Here is a 20317-nt window from a genome sequence, read left to right as displayed (position 1 = left end):
TGATGCTGGGAAAGATTGAAGGCAGGAGGAGAAGGGGACAACAGAGGATGAGATGGCTGGATGGTATCACCGACTCAGTGGACTTGAGTTTGAGCAAACTTCATGAGTTGGTGATGGACAGGGAGGCCTGGCGTGCTACAGTCCATGGGGTCAGAAACCGTCGGACACGACTGAGCAACTGAACTGAATCAGGGAAGCAAGGGGATGCAGAGACCAGTGGGGAGCAGCCAGGACACAACAGTGCAGCCCTGAGACAGGGTTCTGGTTCCCCTCAAGGGATATAGTGTCTCTGAACTCTTTACAGAACTAAAACCCCCAACAAATGGAAGATGTCAGCATTTTTTCATTCCAGAGAAGACCACCTAAGGCCAAATTAAATGGCCAGAGAAGATCATCAAAAGATTACCTGAGAACAGATTAAAGGATCATAGGCCCTGCACACACCCTTATCTTATCAGCAACCCCCTTTAACCACTGCTGTCAAAGTCCCCACCAATCCTCCAGGGCAGGGCACACAGCTTTGAGAGGCACAAGCCCACTGTGGCCCCCTTTGCAGGCAAAGCTATAAAACTATTCTTTTCTCTTCACCCAAAACTCTGTCTCCCAGACCCGGTCCAGAATGGGCACACAGAGGCTGAGTCTGGGCATCAGTACCCACCGCAGAGCCCTGGCCCTCCGCCCTGCAGGCTCACAGGACACAAAGAAACTACGGAATAGTCCACCTGTGCATTCGCTATCACTGGTACTGTTTTACTGCTCTCCTATCATCTACAATTTTCCTCACTATATGATAGTTGCTGATGCTGTTTTCAGAGATGGCTGAGTCTAGATTAAACAATTAACGCTGTCCTCATTCATTCCTTACAAGAAACCAAGATCTTAGTTGGCAGTTATATATGGCACTATTTATTTGGTCCCTTTCTAAGCAGATAGGGTAGGGAAAAAGAACCAGGCAAGGCTTTCTTGGCATAAGAGAACCCATTTTTGGCCTAAGCCATTTTGTGATCTAAGCCTTGCCACCATGCTCGCCCTTGAACAGGTCTCAGTAATTAGTGATCTTATGGGAACAAAAGAACATAGAAACTCTGCCCTGTCATCCAGTAAGATAAGTAACAATAGCAAAGATAATATACTGGTTATAGCTCCCAGTTCTGTTTCAATGGTAAAAATTACCCTGAAATGCTCAAGCAACAGATAAACGAGAATCTAAAGGAGGATGATGTTGACTTTTTTCTGACCCTAGAGACCTCAATCTGTTGACTGCCCAAGCACCTTCAGGCATATGCAAGTACCCTTAATTTAAAATTTCCCCAGTTATGCTGTCTAGGCTGCTTCTAGAAAGATCCTCAGTGTTTTCTTTACTTGCAGCAAGTAATAATAAATCCTTCCATCTCCCCATCTTGGTTTGGTTGTGTCTTTTGCCTTGACACCCACCAAAAGATGAACCCAGTTTTGGGCTAACAATTTCTGAAACCCACTGAGACGTTTCACATCTTTAGTCTTTAAGGACACACTACCACAGCTGCGCTTCCTTGGAGGCTTTGACGGTGAAGCATCTGCCCGCAATGCGGGAGACCTGGGTTCAATCCCAGGGTTGGAAAAATCCCCTGGAGAAGGAAATGGCAACCCACTCCAGTATTCTAGCCTGGAAAGTCCCGTGGACAGAGGAGCCTGGCAGGCTACAGTCCATGGGGTCACAGAGAGTCGGACACGACTGAGCGACTTCACTTTCACTTTTTCACCGCAACTGCTCTGGCCAACAGTTCCATTTCTTGATATTTAGTCTGCCTATTGGAAATTACCTAAGTATTTACAGAGAAGTATATGAGGACTTGAGAATCCAGAGCAAACACGTCCATTATTAAAAGGGTATCTGATGTGAAGCATATGAGTTACCTTTCGAGCCTCAGTTTAATAATTTAACAATTTGATAATTTAATAGATAACAGTAGAAACGGTACCATCTATTTCACAGGACTGTGACAATTTTGAAAGCTACTAATACTAAAATACTAAATACTAAAAAATAGGCAGGACAGGAACTATTACCTGTTCAACATCCTGCATCTAATTCCTGGGTACCCACTATATGATAGCTACTTTCTTTTCACCTTTATAAAGCATTTTTATCTCCTAAAAACTATAAATCAGTCTTATTACATAAATTTATCTTTGTTTTTATTTAATAATATTATTTATTACTACTTATTTCATATAATTCTGTTTCAAGAAACAGAATTTTAGAAAATTAAGTTTCTATGGAACTTTAGGAATAAATGAATTGTTATTAAAATACTGCTTACCAGGGTTAACAAACACACTCTCCACTTTTAAAAGTCATATTCTATGAGGGACACTAATAGAAATATGCTAGACAATTCAAATTAATGTGCTTGACTCACAACTATTGACATTCACATGTATATGGAATCTGAACGATGCTATTACTCCTCTCATTTCAGGTCCTATTCTGGAATCTTTAGATGACATTATATACAGTTAGCCCTCTGTACCTGTGGTTTCTGCATCCTCAAATTCAACTAACCACAGATCAAAAATATTTGAAAAAAATTCTAGAAAGTTCCAAAAAGCAAAATGAATTTTGCTGTGTGCTGGCCACTATGTACAGAGCACTTCCATTGTTTTAGGTATTAGAAGTAACTTAGAGATGACTCAAAGTATACAGAGGACACGTGAGGTTATATATAAACACTGCGCGGTGTAAGCATTCATAGATTTTGTTATCTGTGGGAGAACCCCCAGTGGATACAAGGGCACAATTATACACGAAAACCTTACTAAATCAGTTATGTCAAATAATACTGATCTATTCTTATTTGATGAACACTAGCTATTCCCTTCTCAGCTCCAGGGAAACCTGCACTCTATCCAGGCGCCCCTGGCACCTCAGGGTTCCACACCTCTCTCTCCACCCACTGCCCTGATCAGGAGGTTTCCTGCAAAGCCCTCACTCCCACCTAAGGTCCTTCTCAACAAAGGATTCTATAAGATTAGGCTTGGTATCTGAGAAGAAACCCAACCCATGTGCCACCTCAGATAATTTTTGTTACAGAAGTCAAATAAAATCCATGCACATAATAAAATTTGTATCTAAAAAAGTCCAAAAAGCCCAATTAAGTGGGTGTGTTCCCACAGCGAATCCAAATAAATACATCATAAAATTTAAGAGGATAATTATCATGGGGAAAACAACTGTTAAAACACAACTCTATAAATGTGATTATTTCTGCCCAATAGCCAAAAACCTAACAGTGATTTCTTAATTGTTTATAACTTTGTCTCTTTTGTCTTGAGTAAATCAAGACAATCAACAATGAAAACCATGTATAAATCAACACCATCTGCTTAATTATTACACGGACTAGGGAAAAGGTACGCAATTTTTTTTTTTTTTGCTACTATTTTTTAAGAAAAAAGAAAGGCCCAAGGATTCAAAAAAAAAATACAGTTCTACAGGTGAAAGGTTTCTTCTAGTTAAAGAAACCACAGTAATGATCTAGGCGCAGGATAACTTGACACCAGCAACAAAAAAATCTTGTAACCATTTAAACCAGACAGTATTTTTACCATGAATTCTAATAAGGGAACACAACACATATGAGGGAATTGAGTTCCAAGTCAAGGCTGAACACACCACTACACGCAAAACAGACAAGCAACAAGGACCTACTGAGCAACACAGACTATACTCAATCATCCGTCACAGCCCAAAGGGAAAAGAACCTGAGAAAGAACAGGTTACTGAACCACTTCACTTTACACCAGAAACTAATGCAGCACTGTAAATCAACTGTACGTCAATTAAACAAGAAGCGGGAAAAAAGCTAAAGCTAAGCAATGTTCTAAAATGATTACTCGGCCGACACAAAAGTTCACAACGAATCATGTTCAGGAGAGTGAAATCCTCTCCTCAAGCAAGGTGAGCTCTGAAACATAAACAGGGCAGTGACTTATTTGAGTACCAAGGGGAAAAAGGCACAGCAGGTATACACCGATTTGTATTCAAATCGTAAGTATTTGAAGAGACAATGCCTGCAGACTGTGGCTCTTAAACGTCAGTCATTTTAGAAGAAGAGCTGGCTTACAAATGCTTTGCTTCTACCTGAAAAACTTCCAAGCAGGGCACAGCCTCAAAACGCACCCTGACACCCACCCTCTGGTGTAACCACCCCCATGCTGTCATCCAAAGGCTACGAAGGCCTTTCCACTCACGTACAGAGTGGGTCCAGCCTTCCAAGGGCCTGGGTTCTAAGTCACACGGGACACACAGCGTGACCATCGCAGTGTCGTGATCACCACAAAACCCTCTGGCAGCAGGGTCCTCAAGGAGAGCTGCGCTTTATTCCGGACAAGAGCTGGCAAGTCAATCCAGGTTTTTCTTCCTAACTCAGCAACCGACACCCACATCTACTGAAATGCTGTCCTGTAAAGGAGGCAGGCTGACAGGGTTTAAAGGGGCTCCTGGGTGTGGATCCATGGGAAATGGTACAGTGTTACAGACCTCAAAGTCTTCAAAGTAAAAAGAGGGAGAGAAGAGCAGCAGGAAAAGGGAAAGGGGAGAATGGGGTGGGGTGCCAGGCAAGCAGCCCAGGTGGGACTCACACCCTGCATCTCGGCAGCGCCGTGACCTTGGCAAACCAGAGGGTGCCCATCTGTAACGTGGGCGACGGCAGCTCCTCCCAGAGCTGGAGGAAGGTATGCATGCGACAACATAGAGGAAGCGTCTAACAGAATGCCTCACTGGCAGACAGTTAGCCGGATATTAACTGCTCCATATAGTTATTCTTTTATTTCCAAGTAACTTTGTCAGTTCAGTGAGTTAGAGTTTGGACTTACTGTCACAGGAAGATACTCAGCTCTTCAAAAGCATGACAAACTCCTTGCAAAACTAAGAAAAATAACTGAAAGCAAGAGTTACATTGCTTTCAGTAAGGAATTTCTGTGGGTTTCACTTCTCATAAGGCAACAGTGGTGTGCCTTGTAGGAACAAGAACAGCCGCTGGGCACTGGGGTTTGAGTCCCTAGCCCGACACTCACCGGTTGTGTGACCTGAAGCAGGTATGTACTCTGGTCTGCTCCTGGGTGTAACCCGGGAGGACGACCTTCTTAGGGATGCTGTCAGAACTGAGTGAATGAACACACGTAAGCTGCTCCGGATAGCGCCCTGCCCTTAGTAGGTGCCACGTCAGTGTTAATTCAGACCCAGCAATTCTCACCAGGACACTGTCTACCACCCCAAAGGTGGCCATCATTAAACCCACCTATGCACTGGAGTTACTAGGTGAGGAGGCTGTGACGTAGAAACTGACGAGGCTTTGTCTGAACCCTGACCTCACTAATCAGTGCTGTAAGTACACAACCTCGGCCCTCCACCTGTAGAGTCTACATACCAGAGCTTACTGTCCGCTAGGTCACTGACAAAATTCAAAGACATACCACATACCATAGCTCTGTGTGTCTGAGTGATGACCTCTGGACAGTGGAAATGTGGTTTTTTCTTCCACTGTCTGTATTTTCTAATGTTTTAGCATGCACATGCACCATTAAGACTCAAGATATCATTTTCACTGATATAGACACTTTACTCATTATATCAGTCTTGCCTAATCCAGGCTTCTCTCCAGTAAAAGGTGTGTTAATTGATAGAAGAGTTGTTTGTTGTCAGAAGAATGTGTAGCTTGTGGTAACTGACACAGTTTAGCTGAGAGATGCTGGGTAAGTCCTTCTCTGAGCCACATTTCTTGATACATAAAATACGTGGGCACAACAAAGTCTTTCAGGATTCCTGCAGGTGGGATCTTCGTTTCCTGACCTGGGACTGAACCTGAGCCTGTGCATTGGCAGCACGGAGTCCTAACCACTGGACCACTCGGGGAGTCAGGATTCCCCCTGGTTCTAACATTCTGTGACCATATTACACTGTTCAGATGGGAAGCAGAAACAATAGGGTATATGCTAAACCCTTATTTGTTCTGGCTTTGCCATCCTAGAGAATCTGTTGGGAACCAGTATATAGTATAATGATAATCCTATCATTAATGTACAAATTTATTTGTACAGGTTGTAATGTTTTCTTTCCTGATCACTTTATCTATATTTATGTATTTATTCTGGCTCCGCTGGGTCTTCGTACTGCGTGTGAGCTTTTCTCCAGGTGTGCGATGAAGGCTGCTCATTTCAGTGGCTTCTCCTGTTGCGGAACACAGGCTCTGGGCACACGGCCTTCAGCAGCCGCAGCTCATGAGCTCAGGAGTTGCAGCCCTAGGCTCCGGAGTGCGGGCTCGGTAGTTGCGGGGGCTCCAGAGAGCAGGCTCGGGGGTTGTGGCCCCCGGGCTTAGTTGCTCCCAGATCGAACCCATGCCTCCTGCAGATGGATTCTTTACCACAGGGCTACCAGGGAAGCCCGGTTTTATTTTATTAATTATAAAATGATGCTATATATTGTGAAGAATGAGAAAGCTGAACTATAAAAATGTTTTCTCAAAGACCTGCCGATTGTTGAGGCACATATGTGGGACAGAACCTCTTGAAATGACCTGTCTACATGCAGAGGAGACATTTCAGGCTGACCGGCCAACAGATCATTTCCGCTGCTGAAACTTCGACAATGCATCCATCTAGTAAAATCGCTAAAGAAAATCTAGATGTATTCCGTGAAGCCTGGGAATCCCAAAGCAGTGGCATGTCAACACTGCTCAGAGAAATCAGTGATGGGTTTGAAGGAAAACGAGGGGAGAAGTACAGCTCCCTTTCATTTCCAAAGCCAGTGAAGAACAGCGCAAACCTGAGATCATTACAGCCAGACAGGCCTGACTCCGAGAAGCAAGACCAGATAGCAAAGCTTGGACTCAAACTGGGTTTGCTAACCTCTGCGAGATGAGCAATGCCAACTCTAAGACTGAGAAGTGGGAGGATCAGGAGAATGAGATTGTTCAATATGGATGGAACATGTCCAGTATGGCATATTCTCTGTGTTTATTTACTAGGGGCCACTAAAAACTTACCAAGATTTAATTCATCAACTAGAGGTTTTTGCTGAAGAGGGTTTGAAGCTTGCTTCAAGGGTACAAGCTTTCTCAAAACAGCTGAAAGAGGACAAGCGTATGGTTTTCCTGGAAATAAATAAGCTTGTTCCTCTCTGCCACCTGCTCCAGACAATAATTAAAACATCTTTGCAGAATCAAGGGGCTTCCCTGATAGCTCAGCTGGTAAAGGATCCACCTGCAATGCAGTTAGATTCCTGGGTCAGGAAGATCCACTGGATAAGGGATTGGCTACCCACTCCAGTATTCTTGGGTTTTAAGACACTTTGGGCAGAATCAAGTGTTTCTAAAGGTTGATAAGTCTATTTAAAAGGGAAGATCCATGATGGCTGTTTTGGTTCAACTTCTCTCACTTTGCTACAAACTACTGAAGAAGCTTTAGATGGATAACAATAGATGGGTCTCGGTTACAAATAAAGATTCTGTGGATGGTAAAACTTGAGAAGCTTTTGAGGTCAGATCTCGGGAATACCATGTGGCAAGCTGACCTTTTTATAAAGCAAATGATCCTTTACGTTTCAGAAATTCAACAACTTTGCAGAGAAAACAAACCAAAATCTTGCTTTATTTTCTTTTCACAAAACCGATTGTGAAGCTTTCTGACAACTAATAAGTGCCAAGGTAGTTGCTGTTAAAAAAAAAATTGGAAATGAAAGAAACACTTAGATTTATCAAAGGGCAGGAAAACTCAAATTTCATACCTGTATTTATGAATGATGGCATTAAATAATTTCCCATCTCTCCAGCAGGTGGTGAAATTTTCACACCGAATCCCCGCGTAACCCTCCGTGGCCTGCTGCGTCCACAGTAACAGTCTCTCTTTTGCTGACATGTCTTCTGACTCACCAGTAACATGGATATCAGATATCTAAACGGAACCGAAAATGGTAAACCATTAGGAAGGAAGGAAGCTACAACAGATTAAGAACCTACTATGTGCCAAGCACTTATTACTTAATGCTCCTCTCACTTGTAAGATGGCAATGTTTCCCCCATCTCCACGGAGGGAACCTGAGTTTCAAAGAGATTAGCAGATAGAAAAGTAAGATTTAACCCACTCGTTTCATTTTTTTCTCATACCAGAATGTCCCAGCGCTGAGAAGTCTCCATTCCTTTTTACTAATCAGATCTGTTCAAACAACTTAAGCACACATTTTTCCAAGTTCAAATGAGTCACAGTAGAACCTACAAATTAATCTATGTTACTCACATGCAGAGCGGAACCTGATCCAGCAGGTATCCTGTGTAAAGAAAAGGAGAACAGCCCCCTCTCCAACTAACCACACTGCTTAACTATTTGGCCAGAAGTCTTTCTGATTTTCTCATGAAGCTTTGTTCAGTTTACCCAATGGGAAATTTTCATCAAATAATTTTTCCCTATACTTTGTTTGCCTTATTTTTTAAAAAAAATCTCTTCCACTGAACGATAATAAAAGTCACCAGTTGACATGATCTCCATTCGCTCAAGTTGCCCTTTGATAAGGGTCCTATTTAACCTGCTGATAATGACATTAAGGCACCAAGGGACTCCGGCAGGGGTCAGACAGTGACTCCCAAGCCGGGATTAACACCAGCAGACAGCTGTTCCCTCAGTCAGTGGGGACGCCAAGCTGGGGGGTCAGGACAGGCGGGGATCAGGGTCAGATGGGAAGGAAGGCGGTGGGGCGGGGCGGGGTGGGGGGTCATCCCACACGGGAAGGAAAACCCCTCAAGTCCCGACCGGCCTTGAGAGCTGGCCACCGGTCCCCTGGCTCAGGGACATCCTTTCAGGCCTGTGAGCCCAGCATCCTCTTCTATAAAACGGCGGGGAGCAGGCAGAAGCAGGAACTATTTAAGAGTCTCTTCAGTCTGAAGTCTGAGAGGCTGAGACTGTGAAAACGACACACAGGCAGAGGTTCACACAGGCAAGCAGGAAACTGACAGCAGAAAGCTTAGAAACCCGGACTCTATGGCTGATTCATATCAATGTACGACAAAACCCACTGAAATGCTGTGAAGTGATTAGCCTCCAACTAATGAAAAAAAATTAATTAATTAATTAAAAATGCAAAAAAAAAAGAAGAAGCCCTTCAGTCTAGAAAGATGAACGGATAAAGATGTGGTGCATATATTCACTGGAATATACAAAGGAATGGAATAACGCCACTTGCAACAACATGGACGGACCTAGAGATGACCACACTGACACGTTTACGTGGAACCTCAAATACGGCACAGATGAACCTTTCTACGAAACAGAAACGGAGTCTCGGACACAGAGAACAGGCGTGTGGCTGCCGGGGGAGGGCAGTGGGAGAGGGATGCGGGCGTGCGGGACCGGCAGATGCGAACTATCACACACAGGATGGAAACCAACAGGGTCCTGCTGCACGGCACAGGGAAGCAGAATCAGGATCCTGCCATAAACCAGAGTGGAAAAGAAGATGAAGAAGACTGCAGACACAAACGTGTAACGAAGCTACTCTGCTGTGAAGCGGAAATGAACACAGCACTGTGTACACGTCAATAAAATGTTTAAAAGATCTATGCACGTACATGTGAAACTAGCTGTTTCTGGAAAACCTGAGGACACAGGGTGGTATTTATAGCAGTATAAGAAAAGGGCAATAGCTGGGTAGAGGCAGGGACTGATTTCTGCAGGGTCAAGAATGTTCCAGTCCAGTCCACTGCCAAAGGTAACTGCCTATTAACAAGGAGTCAACCACAGGGTGTTTAACCGGCTACAGTGCTGCCCAGACATCCAGGGAAAGATATTAAGGAAGAAGCGTTCACAGGCCTGAAAGTGGCTGAACATCAGCCAGGAGCCTGTTAGGCTCACAGACATGGTATCAGACCACTGCAAATGCAGACACTAGTTTAAAAGCTATAGTTGTAAGGGGGATATTCAAATATGTTACAAACCAAATTTTAACATATCAAAGACCACTAATAAGCTAAGTCTTTCATCTTCTCATTCAATTTCCAATTAACTATTATTCCCACTGGGAAGTTAAGCATTTTTAGATATACTGTTACCACTCACCATTGCCTACGTAGGTGTATCTAACTTTTCTATCAACCTAGGTATATCTAACTATGATATGGTACAAAAAAATTAAAAAGAAAAGTAAACCAAATGCTAAACACTGTAAATCTGAAGTCGCCACTCATGACTCCTAATGTAAAATCGGCAAATCAACCTGACTCCTCCCCAGCAAGGGCAGGCCAGGCAGGATTCTAGGAAGGAACAGGCCTCTTCCTCCAAATCCTGGAGGCACACAGAGATCACAGGAGGTTTCAGCTCCTGCTGTTGGGGCTCAAATCCCAACTGCAACTGCTAACAGGATTAAGACCCAGAGCTGCTTAACGTGGGCACATCTAGAGATGACCAAACTACGTGAAGACAGAGAAAGACAAATATCATATGGTATCACTGATATGTGGACTCTTAAAAAATGATACAGACGAATTTATTTAGAAAACAGAAAAAGACTCACAGACTTAGAAAACAAACTTATGGTCACCCAAGGGGCAACGTGGGGGGAGCAATAAATTAGGTTAGGATTAACATACACATGCTACTATATATAAAAGAGTTAAATAACAAGGACCTACAGGGGTCTGGATATAATATCTTGCAGTAATCTGTGCTGGAAAAAAATACGAAAAAGAATATATACATATATGTATAAATGAATCACTTTGCTGTATGCTGGAAATCGAGGCAGCATTGTAAATTAACTCTACTTTAATTCAAAGAAAAGACCTACAGCTATTCACATCATCTCCCTAAAACCCATCTTTCTCATTTTTAAAACATAAATGATGATATAATAACATCTTTCCAAAGTTTAGACAAGATGATCTACATTAAGTGCTCAGCCCGGAGCCTGCAGGTAGAAACCTCTACAGACGTCAGCTTCTCCCACCACTTGATGAGCGGTACTTGTTGCTTCTGGCCTCTCGCCAGCGACCTGCCAGCCACCATCCAACACAAAGAAGATGTTTCAGACCAGAGCTGCTCCTGGCCACTGGAAGCCTGCAGGACTCTCCTCCGAGTCACTGCCGGCCGCCACTGGAGGGCACGTGCTTCCTCCCACGGAGCCTCTTGGACCTTCTTTCATCTTTGCTTCCTCTCCCTGGACCCAGCCTGCCTCCACTCGCAACTTTCCAGAAGCATCTACTCTGCAGGAAACAAAATCTGCTCACCTCCACCAGCCTGCTTCGGCCTTCCCATTGAACCCCAGCCCCCCTGCACCACACCCCGCAGCGCGTTAAGTCCTGGAAGCAGCAGGCACAGGGGCAGGGCACGCGTCCCGCCTCCCCGGATGACGGAAAGCAGCAGCTCGAAGGTCAGTATCCGCAGCACAAAGACCTCACCTTTGCACATCTGGTCACTCTTGTGCCACCATCTCCTTCCTGTCCTCAAGACGACCGGTGCTCCCAGCATCTAGTATCTGCATCCAGGGACCCATCCTCACAGGCCTCAGCCTTCCCGCCACGCCGACCAGCCACATACCTTCAGCTGGATCTCGTTACCTTGAACCTGATCCAGTCCACTGCAAGTCTGTGACTTTCAACAGCAACAGCTATTTTCTAGCACTTTCGCTCCTCAGCTCCAGCTGGACCGACCACAGGCTCAGCAAACACCGCGTGGTCCTCCACCAGCCCGACTCTGCCGCTTCTCTGAGGCCTCCGCTGGCTTCGCCACCTCCTCCCGCTTGTCTCCACCCCGGGATCCCTCACTTCACCCGCTGTCCTCACCTTCCTCACCGTCCTCACCCTGTGGCCACCCAGACGTGGAGCCTCAGCCCCGATCCAGGCGGTCTGTCTCCTCTGTGGGGATGTCCGCCTCCTCGAATCCCTGCTCTGTTCTCGGCCGGGGCTCCAGGAAACCCACCTTCCCTCCTCAGCATCCTAAAAGGCCAGTGTTTCCATCCCTAAGGATGTCTGCCAACTCTTCACCGTGCGGTGGGACGCCTACCCCACCTGCTCGCCTACTGTGTCTGCCATCACTTTTCATCATCTTTACAGAGAAAAGGGACAGACGTGAGGGCCCTGGCCGGTCACCCCGGGTCTCTGTGAGGGGATCCCCCTGGGTCTGTGCTCTCAGTATGTACAATGCCCAAGTCTCTTCCGTCCTAAAATGAGTAAAAACGAATAACCTTCATAAACCCGGCTTCCTCTGCACTCAGCAACACCTCCCTCTTCTTAAGGAGCGCTTTCTAACCGGTATCTTTACTCCTCAGCCTACTGAGTCTCGGCTTCTGTCCCAGTCACTCCATGGAAAGTGAGAAGGGGTGAGCAGACCCACAGAGGGGTCTGCGCTCGTGACTCTGCTCCCAGGAGGGGGGAGAGGGGTCAGGGGCTGAGCGCGGCGGTCACCGCCGAGGGTCAGTGCCGCCAAAGCTGCGCACCTACGCGCTTCCCGGGCCCTGGAGAGACAGCAGCGGACCCCGGGGGGCGCGGGCTGCCCCCGGGCTGTGGGGAGCAGAAGCAACCAGCTTTACTCAAGACCACCAACTCCAGGCTCCCGTGTCAGCATCAACCCCTCTTAAGACACAGCCATGACCGACCTAGAGCAACACCGGGCTCCGGAGAGCCTCCCACCTCTGGAACCAACCCCCAGTGTCTGGCGAGAAACAGGCTGCGTGCACCACACGGCCCCTCATCCCATCGACACATCCATCCACGTCAGTCTTGGCCGGCCTGCCCAGGCCCAGGCCATTCTCCTTCTGTCCCACGGTCAAACCACACGCACCAGACCCTGCGGGCCACACGCCCTCTCTCCGCAGGGGCTCTGCTCAGGCCGCTTTTCCCCCCCTCCCCAGCATCCCTGCCCCCCAGACGGCTCAACACAGATTGAAGTGCTCAGTTACCTGCAGGAGGAAGGGACGGAAGAACTGCAGGAGGGGAGACAGGAGAGGGGGCAGGGGAGGGGAGAGGAGGTATGGGGAAGGGGGGAGGGGTGGGGAGGGGCGGGGAGGGGTGGGGAGGGATGGGGAGGGAGGAAGCATCAGAAGAAGTGTCATGTTTGCACTGGGGATGAATGAGTTTTAGCCTACCATGTAACCCTTGTCACCTTAGGAAATAAAAGGTTTCCAACTAATGTCACTTCGCAATAACTGCCACACCCCCCAGCCACTGTCTAGGAGTGCCCGGTAGTGAACCCAGGCCTAGAGATTACTCATTCCAACGTTACCCAAGTGTCACCTTATTTCTGTAAAACAATGTCATAAACTTAACCCGGGATGTAGTCTTGAAATGTCTTTTCAATGCGAGAAAAGAAGCCGACACCCATCGGAGAGGTCACTCTGACCTCCCTCCCGGTGGACGGGGGTAGGCGGGGAGGGCCAAGCCTCCCGTGCTGGTCAGCTGAGGCTGCCAGCCTCAGCCCTCTGAGCAAAGTCAAACGCCAAGAGAAGACCGGGCGGCAGCCACACCTGCTTTTTACCACTATGCTGTCATAGTTCTGGCATGTGGGAAGGGAGGGCACACCAAGGGCCAGTTTCCAAAACTGACTCACACACTCCCCGGGAGACTAGTCACAGTTTTATCGGATTTAATTCGAGCCCAGGCAAATGCAATTTTTAAATTTTTAAAAAATAATTACAATTCATGAAAAGGTTAAATAATCAGACGTGTAACAGCAGAAAGGCAACATCTCCGAGGCTGAGAGGACTAAGAAATGTAACTTAGAGAAGCTATGACTACAGGAAAGGATTAAGGAATCCAGGGAACTCTAACTGGAAGACCTCAGAGCCCGCTGTCAGCCCCTGGCTTCACTGGTGAAAAGCTGAGGGCACAAGAGGCTTGGGGACGTGTCCAGGGTCTCAGCAGGCCAGCCGGGAGGGCCCGAGGCATGGCCCTGAGGCTCCTAAATTCCAGCGCAGGACCTGCAGGGGGAGAGTGAACTCTCTCCTTCATGTTTAGAATAGACACCTATCCTGCCAACTCAGACTGATCTTTCCTCTGGGTCAGCAAGCCCCGTGGGTGCTCACTCAGTGCTGGGGAGCCGTCTCCACCAGACTGTGGTTAAGGGTTTAGGATCATGGTGGAGGAGGAAATGGCAACCCACTCCAGTACTGCTGCCCGGAGAACCCATGGACAGAGGAGCCTGGCGGGCTACAGTCCATGGGGTCACAAAGAGTCGGGCACGACCGATCAACTAACACTACACTACACTCACACTGGTCAGAGTGGCCATCACTAAAAACTCTAGATAACAAATGCTGGAGAGGGTGTGGAGAGAAGGGAACCTCCTACAGCGCTGGTGAGAACTTAAGTCGGTGCGGCCACTATAAGAAACAGTACGGAGGTTTCTCAAAACACTAAACATAGAATCACCGTATGATCCAGCAATCCCACTCCTAGGCATATATCCAGGCAAAACGGTAACTCGAAAAGATACACACACCTCTGTGTTCACAGCAGTGCTGTTCACAATAGCCAAGGCATGGAGAAAACCTGAATGTCCATCAGCAGATGAATGCATATAGAAGACGTGGCACATATATACATCGGAATGTTATTCAGCCATAAAAAAAGAAAAAATAACACCATTTGCAGCAACATGGATACAACTAGAGATTATCACAGAAAGTGAGACACCTCAGAAAGAGAAAGACAAATTCCACATGGTAAGACTGATATGTGGACTCTGAAATACGACACAAATGAACACATCTGTGAAACATCACAGACCCACAGAGAGAACCTGGTGGTTTCCAAGGTGGCTGGGGGGGGCGGAGTTTGGGAATAGCAGATACAAACTATCATATACAGGAGGGATGAACAAGGTCCCACAGCACTATACAGGGAACCATATTCAGGATCCTGAGATAGACTATAATGCAAAAGAACATAAAAAAGGATGTGTCTGCATATACATATACACACACACACACACACACACACACATATAACTGAATACTTTGCTATACTGCAGAAATTAACACAACAGTGTAAATCAACTAGACTTCAATAAAGAAAATTTTTAATTAGAAAAAACATTTAAGTCTTCTGACTTAAGAGCTAAGTCCCCTTTCCTATGCTACACCAAATCGACAGTGACACTGAGTTTTATCTACTGAGAAACCAGCTCACGTTATAGAAGCAAAAGCTGACATAAGGGACACACGGTGGGTATGGGAAAGGCAGTTGTCAAACGTTCTTCCCTGCAGAACCCAAATCCCTACTGGTTCAGACAGCTGGACACGAGCACCATCCAAGGAATTTCAGTTCCTTCACATATTTGTGTTGAAATCTACAACAGAGTTTATACTCTAATTGAGAGAGTTCAAGTATTTCCAAGGAGGAAAGCAGGAGGCTGGAAAAGGTTGATCTCAGGATGCTCCCACCTCTGTTAACACAATGATCTCAAGAGTGAAAGCTGATCCTCGGGAGGAAAGGTAGTACAGAGCCATGGAGGGACCTGTGTTCCATCCCCACCCCACGGCTTCCTGGGCCTCAGCTTCCTCTCATCAAGACACACACACACACACACACACACACACATTCTCACAGTTCAGAACGGTGCCTGCCCCCCATGACCAGAAGTGACTGCACCAGACTGCGGGTTATTCCTAACAATTTTTTAGTCACACTGCTGGACACTCTAGTCAGGCAAAAGCAAATTCCATATTGAATGTGTCAAAACACACAAACATTTCCAAGCCAGGATGTTTGCTTTCAAAGACAATCTCTTCAATGATGTTTCAACTATTTTGGCAGAAACCAATGTAATCAACACATTTTTAGTGTGTGCTTCCAAGTTTCAAAAATGTGTGAAAAGGCTCCGCAAAATATTCTTAACTGCAAAGAGGGCACATGTATTTTGAAAATTGTATCTCGTTAAAAAACTGCCTCCCTAAAAGGAAGAGGTAAATAGAGGATTAAAGCAAAATAAAATAAAAGATGATAAAATTCAAGTGATGATGCTCTACATTAATGGGTCACCTTGAGCAAATGCTCACTTATTTCTTATTCAAATACAGGAGAAATTAACATAAGATTTAACTCTTCCCCTTGTACAGCTAAGGATCTGAAAATTTGATGTGTCCTTCATTTAACAGAAAAGACAGAAGCATTTTAATGCTGATACACAGCCACATTCTATGCAATTATTTTAGAACTAAATTTTCACAAACTGGTTATGAAATCCAAATGAAGACTAGAAATTTTTAAAAATACCCATAAATGCATTTTAATGTAAAAAGATGAAATGTTAGAAATGAGATAAGTCAACTGTAAACCAAATGACCTTTGCTTTCAAGATCTAGAAAGACGGCGCTGATAAACCTATTTGCAGGACGGGAACAGAGAGACAGACACAGAGAAGGACTTGCGGGGGGAGGTGGGGGCGTGAACTGAGAGCAACGCTGACACATACACATGACCACGTGCAGAACAGACGGCCGGGGGGAAGCTCCTGTGTCACACGGGGAGCTCGGCCCGGCACTCTGACAACCTACAGGGGTGAGGTGGGAGGGGAAGGGAGGCTCAAGATGGAGGGGATATGTGTGTGTGTGTGTGTGTGTGTATAATTATGGCTGATTCGCACTGCTGCATGGCAGAAACCAACAAGACACTGTAAAGCAATTATCCTTCAATTAAAAAAAAATAATTTTTAAAAATCTATAGAGCAAAGCTACTATAGAAAAGGAGAAATATTTAGAATTTATCCTAGTCCTTGAATTCTAAGTACAATTTTGCAGCTTAAGATTCACAGAAGACTTGGTTAAAGAAAAAACTTCTGAATAAATATTACATTTCAGTGAGGCAGACAGGATGAAGCACAAGCTGGAATCAAGATTGCTGAGAGAAACATCAATAACCTCAGATATCAGATGACACCACCGTTACGACAGAAAGTGAAGAAGAACTAAAAAGCCTCTTGATGAAAGTGAAAGAGGAGAGTGAAAAAGTTGGCTTAAAACTCAACATTCAGAAAACTAAGATCATGGCATCTGGTGCCATCACTTCATGGCAAATAGATGGGGAAACAATGCAAACAGAGACAGACTTTATTTTCTTGGCCTCCAAAATTACCGAAGATGGTGATTGCAGCCATGAAATTAAAAGATGCTTGCTCCTTGGAAGGAAAGTTATGACCAACCTAGACAGCATATTAAAAAGCACAGACATTACTTTGCCAACAAAGGTCCGTCTAGTCAAAGCTATGGTTTTTCCAGTGGTCATGTATGGGTGTGAGAGTTGGACCATAAAGAAAGCTGAACACTGAAGAATTGATGCTTTTGAACTGTGGTGCTGGAGAAGATTCTTGAGAGTACCTTGGACTGCAAGGAGATCCAACCAGTCCATCCTAAAGGAAATGAGTCCTGATTATTCACTGGAAGGACTGAAGTTGAAGCTGAAATACCAATACTTTGGCCACCTGATGTGAAGAACTGACTCATTGGAAAAGACCTTGATGCTGGGAAATACTGAAGGCAGGAGAAGGGGATGACAGAGGATGAGATGGCTGGATGACATCACCAACTTGACAGACATGAGCTTGGGCAAGCTCCAGGAGTTGGTGATGGACAGGGAGGCCTGGCATGCTGCAGCCATGGGGTCGCAAAGAGTCAGACACGACTGAGCGACTGAACTGAACTGAGGTTGACTATTCATGTATCACTGTAACATTTTGAGATGCTTCTGAATTATGTTGTTTTGATACAATGGGAAGTCAATTAATAAAATATCCAACCCTTCTTTGCTCAGATGCTGATAATGTCACTTGTACACCGTGCACACTCCCCATCCTTCCCTCCTTGGCTTCTCCCCACACACCACTGCCCTATTCATGGCAATTCACCAAAGGAGGGAAAGGAAGGTGAAAAGAGGTCGGTCTGAACTAGTTTACATGGCTGTGTGACAGGGTGGGGCGTCAAAATGACAAAACTCCCCCTGGATCCACAGTGCTGCTTTCTGTTACTTCAGTTATCCCAGTCTAGCACATTCTGAAAATATTAATGGAAACTTTGAGAAATAAACCATTCTTAAGTCTTAAAACAGCACAACGTTCTGAGTACTGAGACAAAATCGTTCCCCATCCAAGTCCGTCCCGCTGCCAACAGGCATCATCCCGCTAGTCACTTCATAAAATGTCTTGGTCATCAGACTGACTATTGTGGTTTGGCCACCTGATGCGAAAAACTGACTCACTGGAAAAGACCCTGATGCTGGGAAAGATTAAAGGCGGGAGGAGAAGGGGACGACAGAGGATGAGATAATTGGATGGCATCACCGACTAGATGGACATGAGTTTGAGTAAACTCCGGGAGTTGGTGATGGACAGGGAGGCCTGGCGTGCTGCAGTCCATGGGGTTGCAAAGAGTCGGACACAACTGAGTGACTGAACTGAACTGACTGTGGTTTCTCAGTGCGTGTATTCAAGGAACTCTTATCTTAATAACGGCTCTAAGGTGCAAAAGCAGTGATGTCAGTAACTCAGTTACTCTCCTACTGTGCCTAATTTACAAACTAAACTTCATTGTAAGTATTTAAGTACAGCAAAAGTACAGTGTATACAGAGAGGGTTGAGGACTACCCAGTTTCAGGCGTCCACTGGGAGCCTTGGAATGTGTCCCCTGAACATACAGAGGGTACCGTGATATCCACGGTCCTGATCCCCAAAGCCTCCGGGGCAGCTAAGCTTACAGCCACACCCCCAACATCTGTAATGAAGAAACGATGGGATGTGTTGGTGTTGGTTCCACATATAAAAGGCCCAGAACAAATGGGAAAGAAATCAAGGAAGAGGGGCTGGAGGGAGGGGTGAAAACACAGTACAAGGGTGTGCACTGCAATCTGCGGATTCGCAGGAATTGAAAGAGGTGCAGAAAGTGGGTAAGTGGCAGCGGCTCTGAGTTCAGCTAGAGACAATCCCAGAGAGACCCAAGCCCTCCCTCACCCCAGCAGAGTGGCCTGAGCAAGTCATCACATCTCCCGAGGCTCCAGGTCCTCGTCCATAACTGGAGCAAACGACAGAACCATCTCATGATGCTTGAACAGCCCCGTGGGGGTGCCAAGCATGCAGCAGGGCTCCACAAACACCATGCCTATTAATAGTCGTGTCATCATCCAGCCCCACATCCTCCTTTCTGGAACAGGGAAGCCGAGACCTGGAGAAATGCAGAATGCATCCAAGGCCCACAGCTCTCTGGCAGCAAGGCCTGGCGAGAACTCACACCTCCTGCCTCCGGGCCCGGGATCCACTGCTTGTCAGAAAACACATGATGAGGGGAAGACGAGGGTGGTGCTGGTTTTCAGGATTTAGTGTGGTTTCACGAAATGCATGAGAGGGTGCCTGAAACATATGCAGTATTCTCACGTTCCACCAGAAAATACTCTCATTAAATCCAGGGTAGGGCTTCATCCGGGGATGGCTCCCCCACCGCAGGGGCCACTTGAGAACATGAAACAAAACAAGTGCCCTGGCCACAGTCCTGACCATCAGAGTCACCAGCCCACAGTGATCCAGAATCACTGGAATTGACATCCAGCCACCTATATATATACATTTTTAGTTTATTTATGTGGCTATGCTGTACCACAGTTGCAGCATGCGGGATCGTTCAGTTGGAACACGCAAACTCTTACTTGTGGCATGCAGGATCTAGTTCCCTGACCGGGGATGGAACCTGGGTCCCCTGCAACTGGGAGCATAGAGTCTTATCCACTGGACCCACAGCTTACTGCTTAAGAGCTCCTTAGGTAACATTTACATGTGGTCAGCTAGAAAAACAACCACCCATAAAGACAGAAAATAACCATCTTTGCGGAGATCAGCATCACAGATTGGGAAGAAATGGAACTTGTGAAACTCAAGGAGGAAGAAAGCTTTGTGGGAACAGCTCAAGGGCAACAGCAAGCTCCTTGTCACAAGTCCAGGGAGTGTGTGCATCAGACAAAGAAGGGGTCCCTGAGCTCATCACGCCCTGTCCCTGAACGTGTTGCACCCCAGCTGCCTCTGTGGGTAGTAACACTCACCCTCCCCAAAGAACATCAGCGCTTAGAAACATTAACCTCTGCCCCAAGCTCACAGCATCTCCTTTAGAACTCTGACAGTTCATGTGGGATGCTAAGCCATCATTTAACTCAGCTACCCCCATCTACTGCGCTGCCTTAAGGATCTTATTTAACCTGAGTTTCCATTTCTTAGTTCCAGAAAAGAGGAACTGTCTGTTTCACCTATTTAATACAGTTCTTTTTAATACAGTTCTTAAGAATGATCAAAAGACAATGAGTCTGAAAGCATTTTCTGCTTC

The 20317-nt window shown here is 45.9% G+C and overlaps 1 protein-coding gene across 16 annotated transcripts in view; it reads right to left on the bottom strand.

The window, feature by feature from the left end:
* The window catches only part of DST (dystonin), a 522273-nt gene that overhangs the window by 221109 nt on the left and 280847 nt on the right, over positions 1-20317 (bottom strand). For all 16 annotated transcript variants that reach the window (XM_043907023.1, XM_043907022.1, XM_043907025.1 and 13 more), the window contains one exon: positions 7766-7932. In XM_043907023.1, coding sequence (XP_043762958.1) covers positions 7766-7932 — 167 coding nt within the window. The remainder of the gene's footprint in view (positions 1-7765; positions 7933-20317) is intronic.

The sequence above is a fragment of the Cervus elaphus genome, chromosome 7 (genome assembly GCF_910594005.1).
Source record: "Cervus elaphus chromosome 7, mCerEla1.1, whole genome shotgun sequence".
NCBI lineage: Eukaryota > Metazoa > Chordata > Mammalia > Artiodactyla > Cervidae > Cervus > Cervus elaphus.
This window is presented reverse-complemented; position numbering and strand designations above follow the sequence as displayed.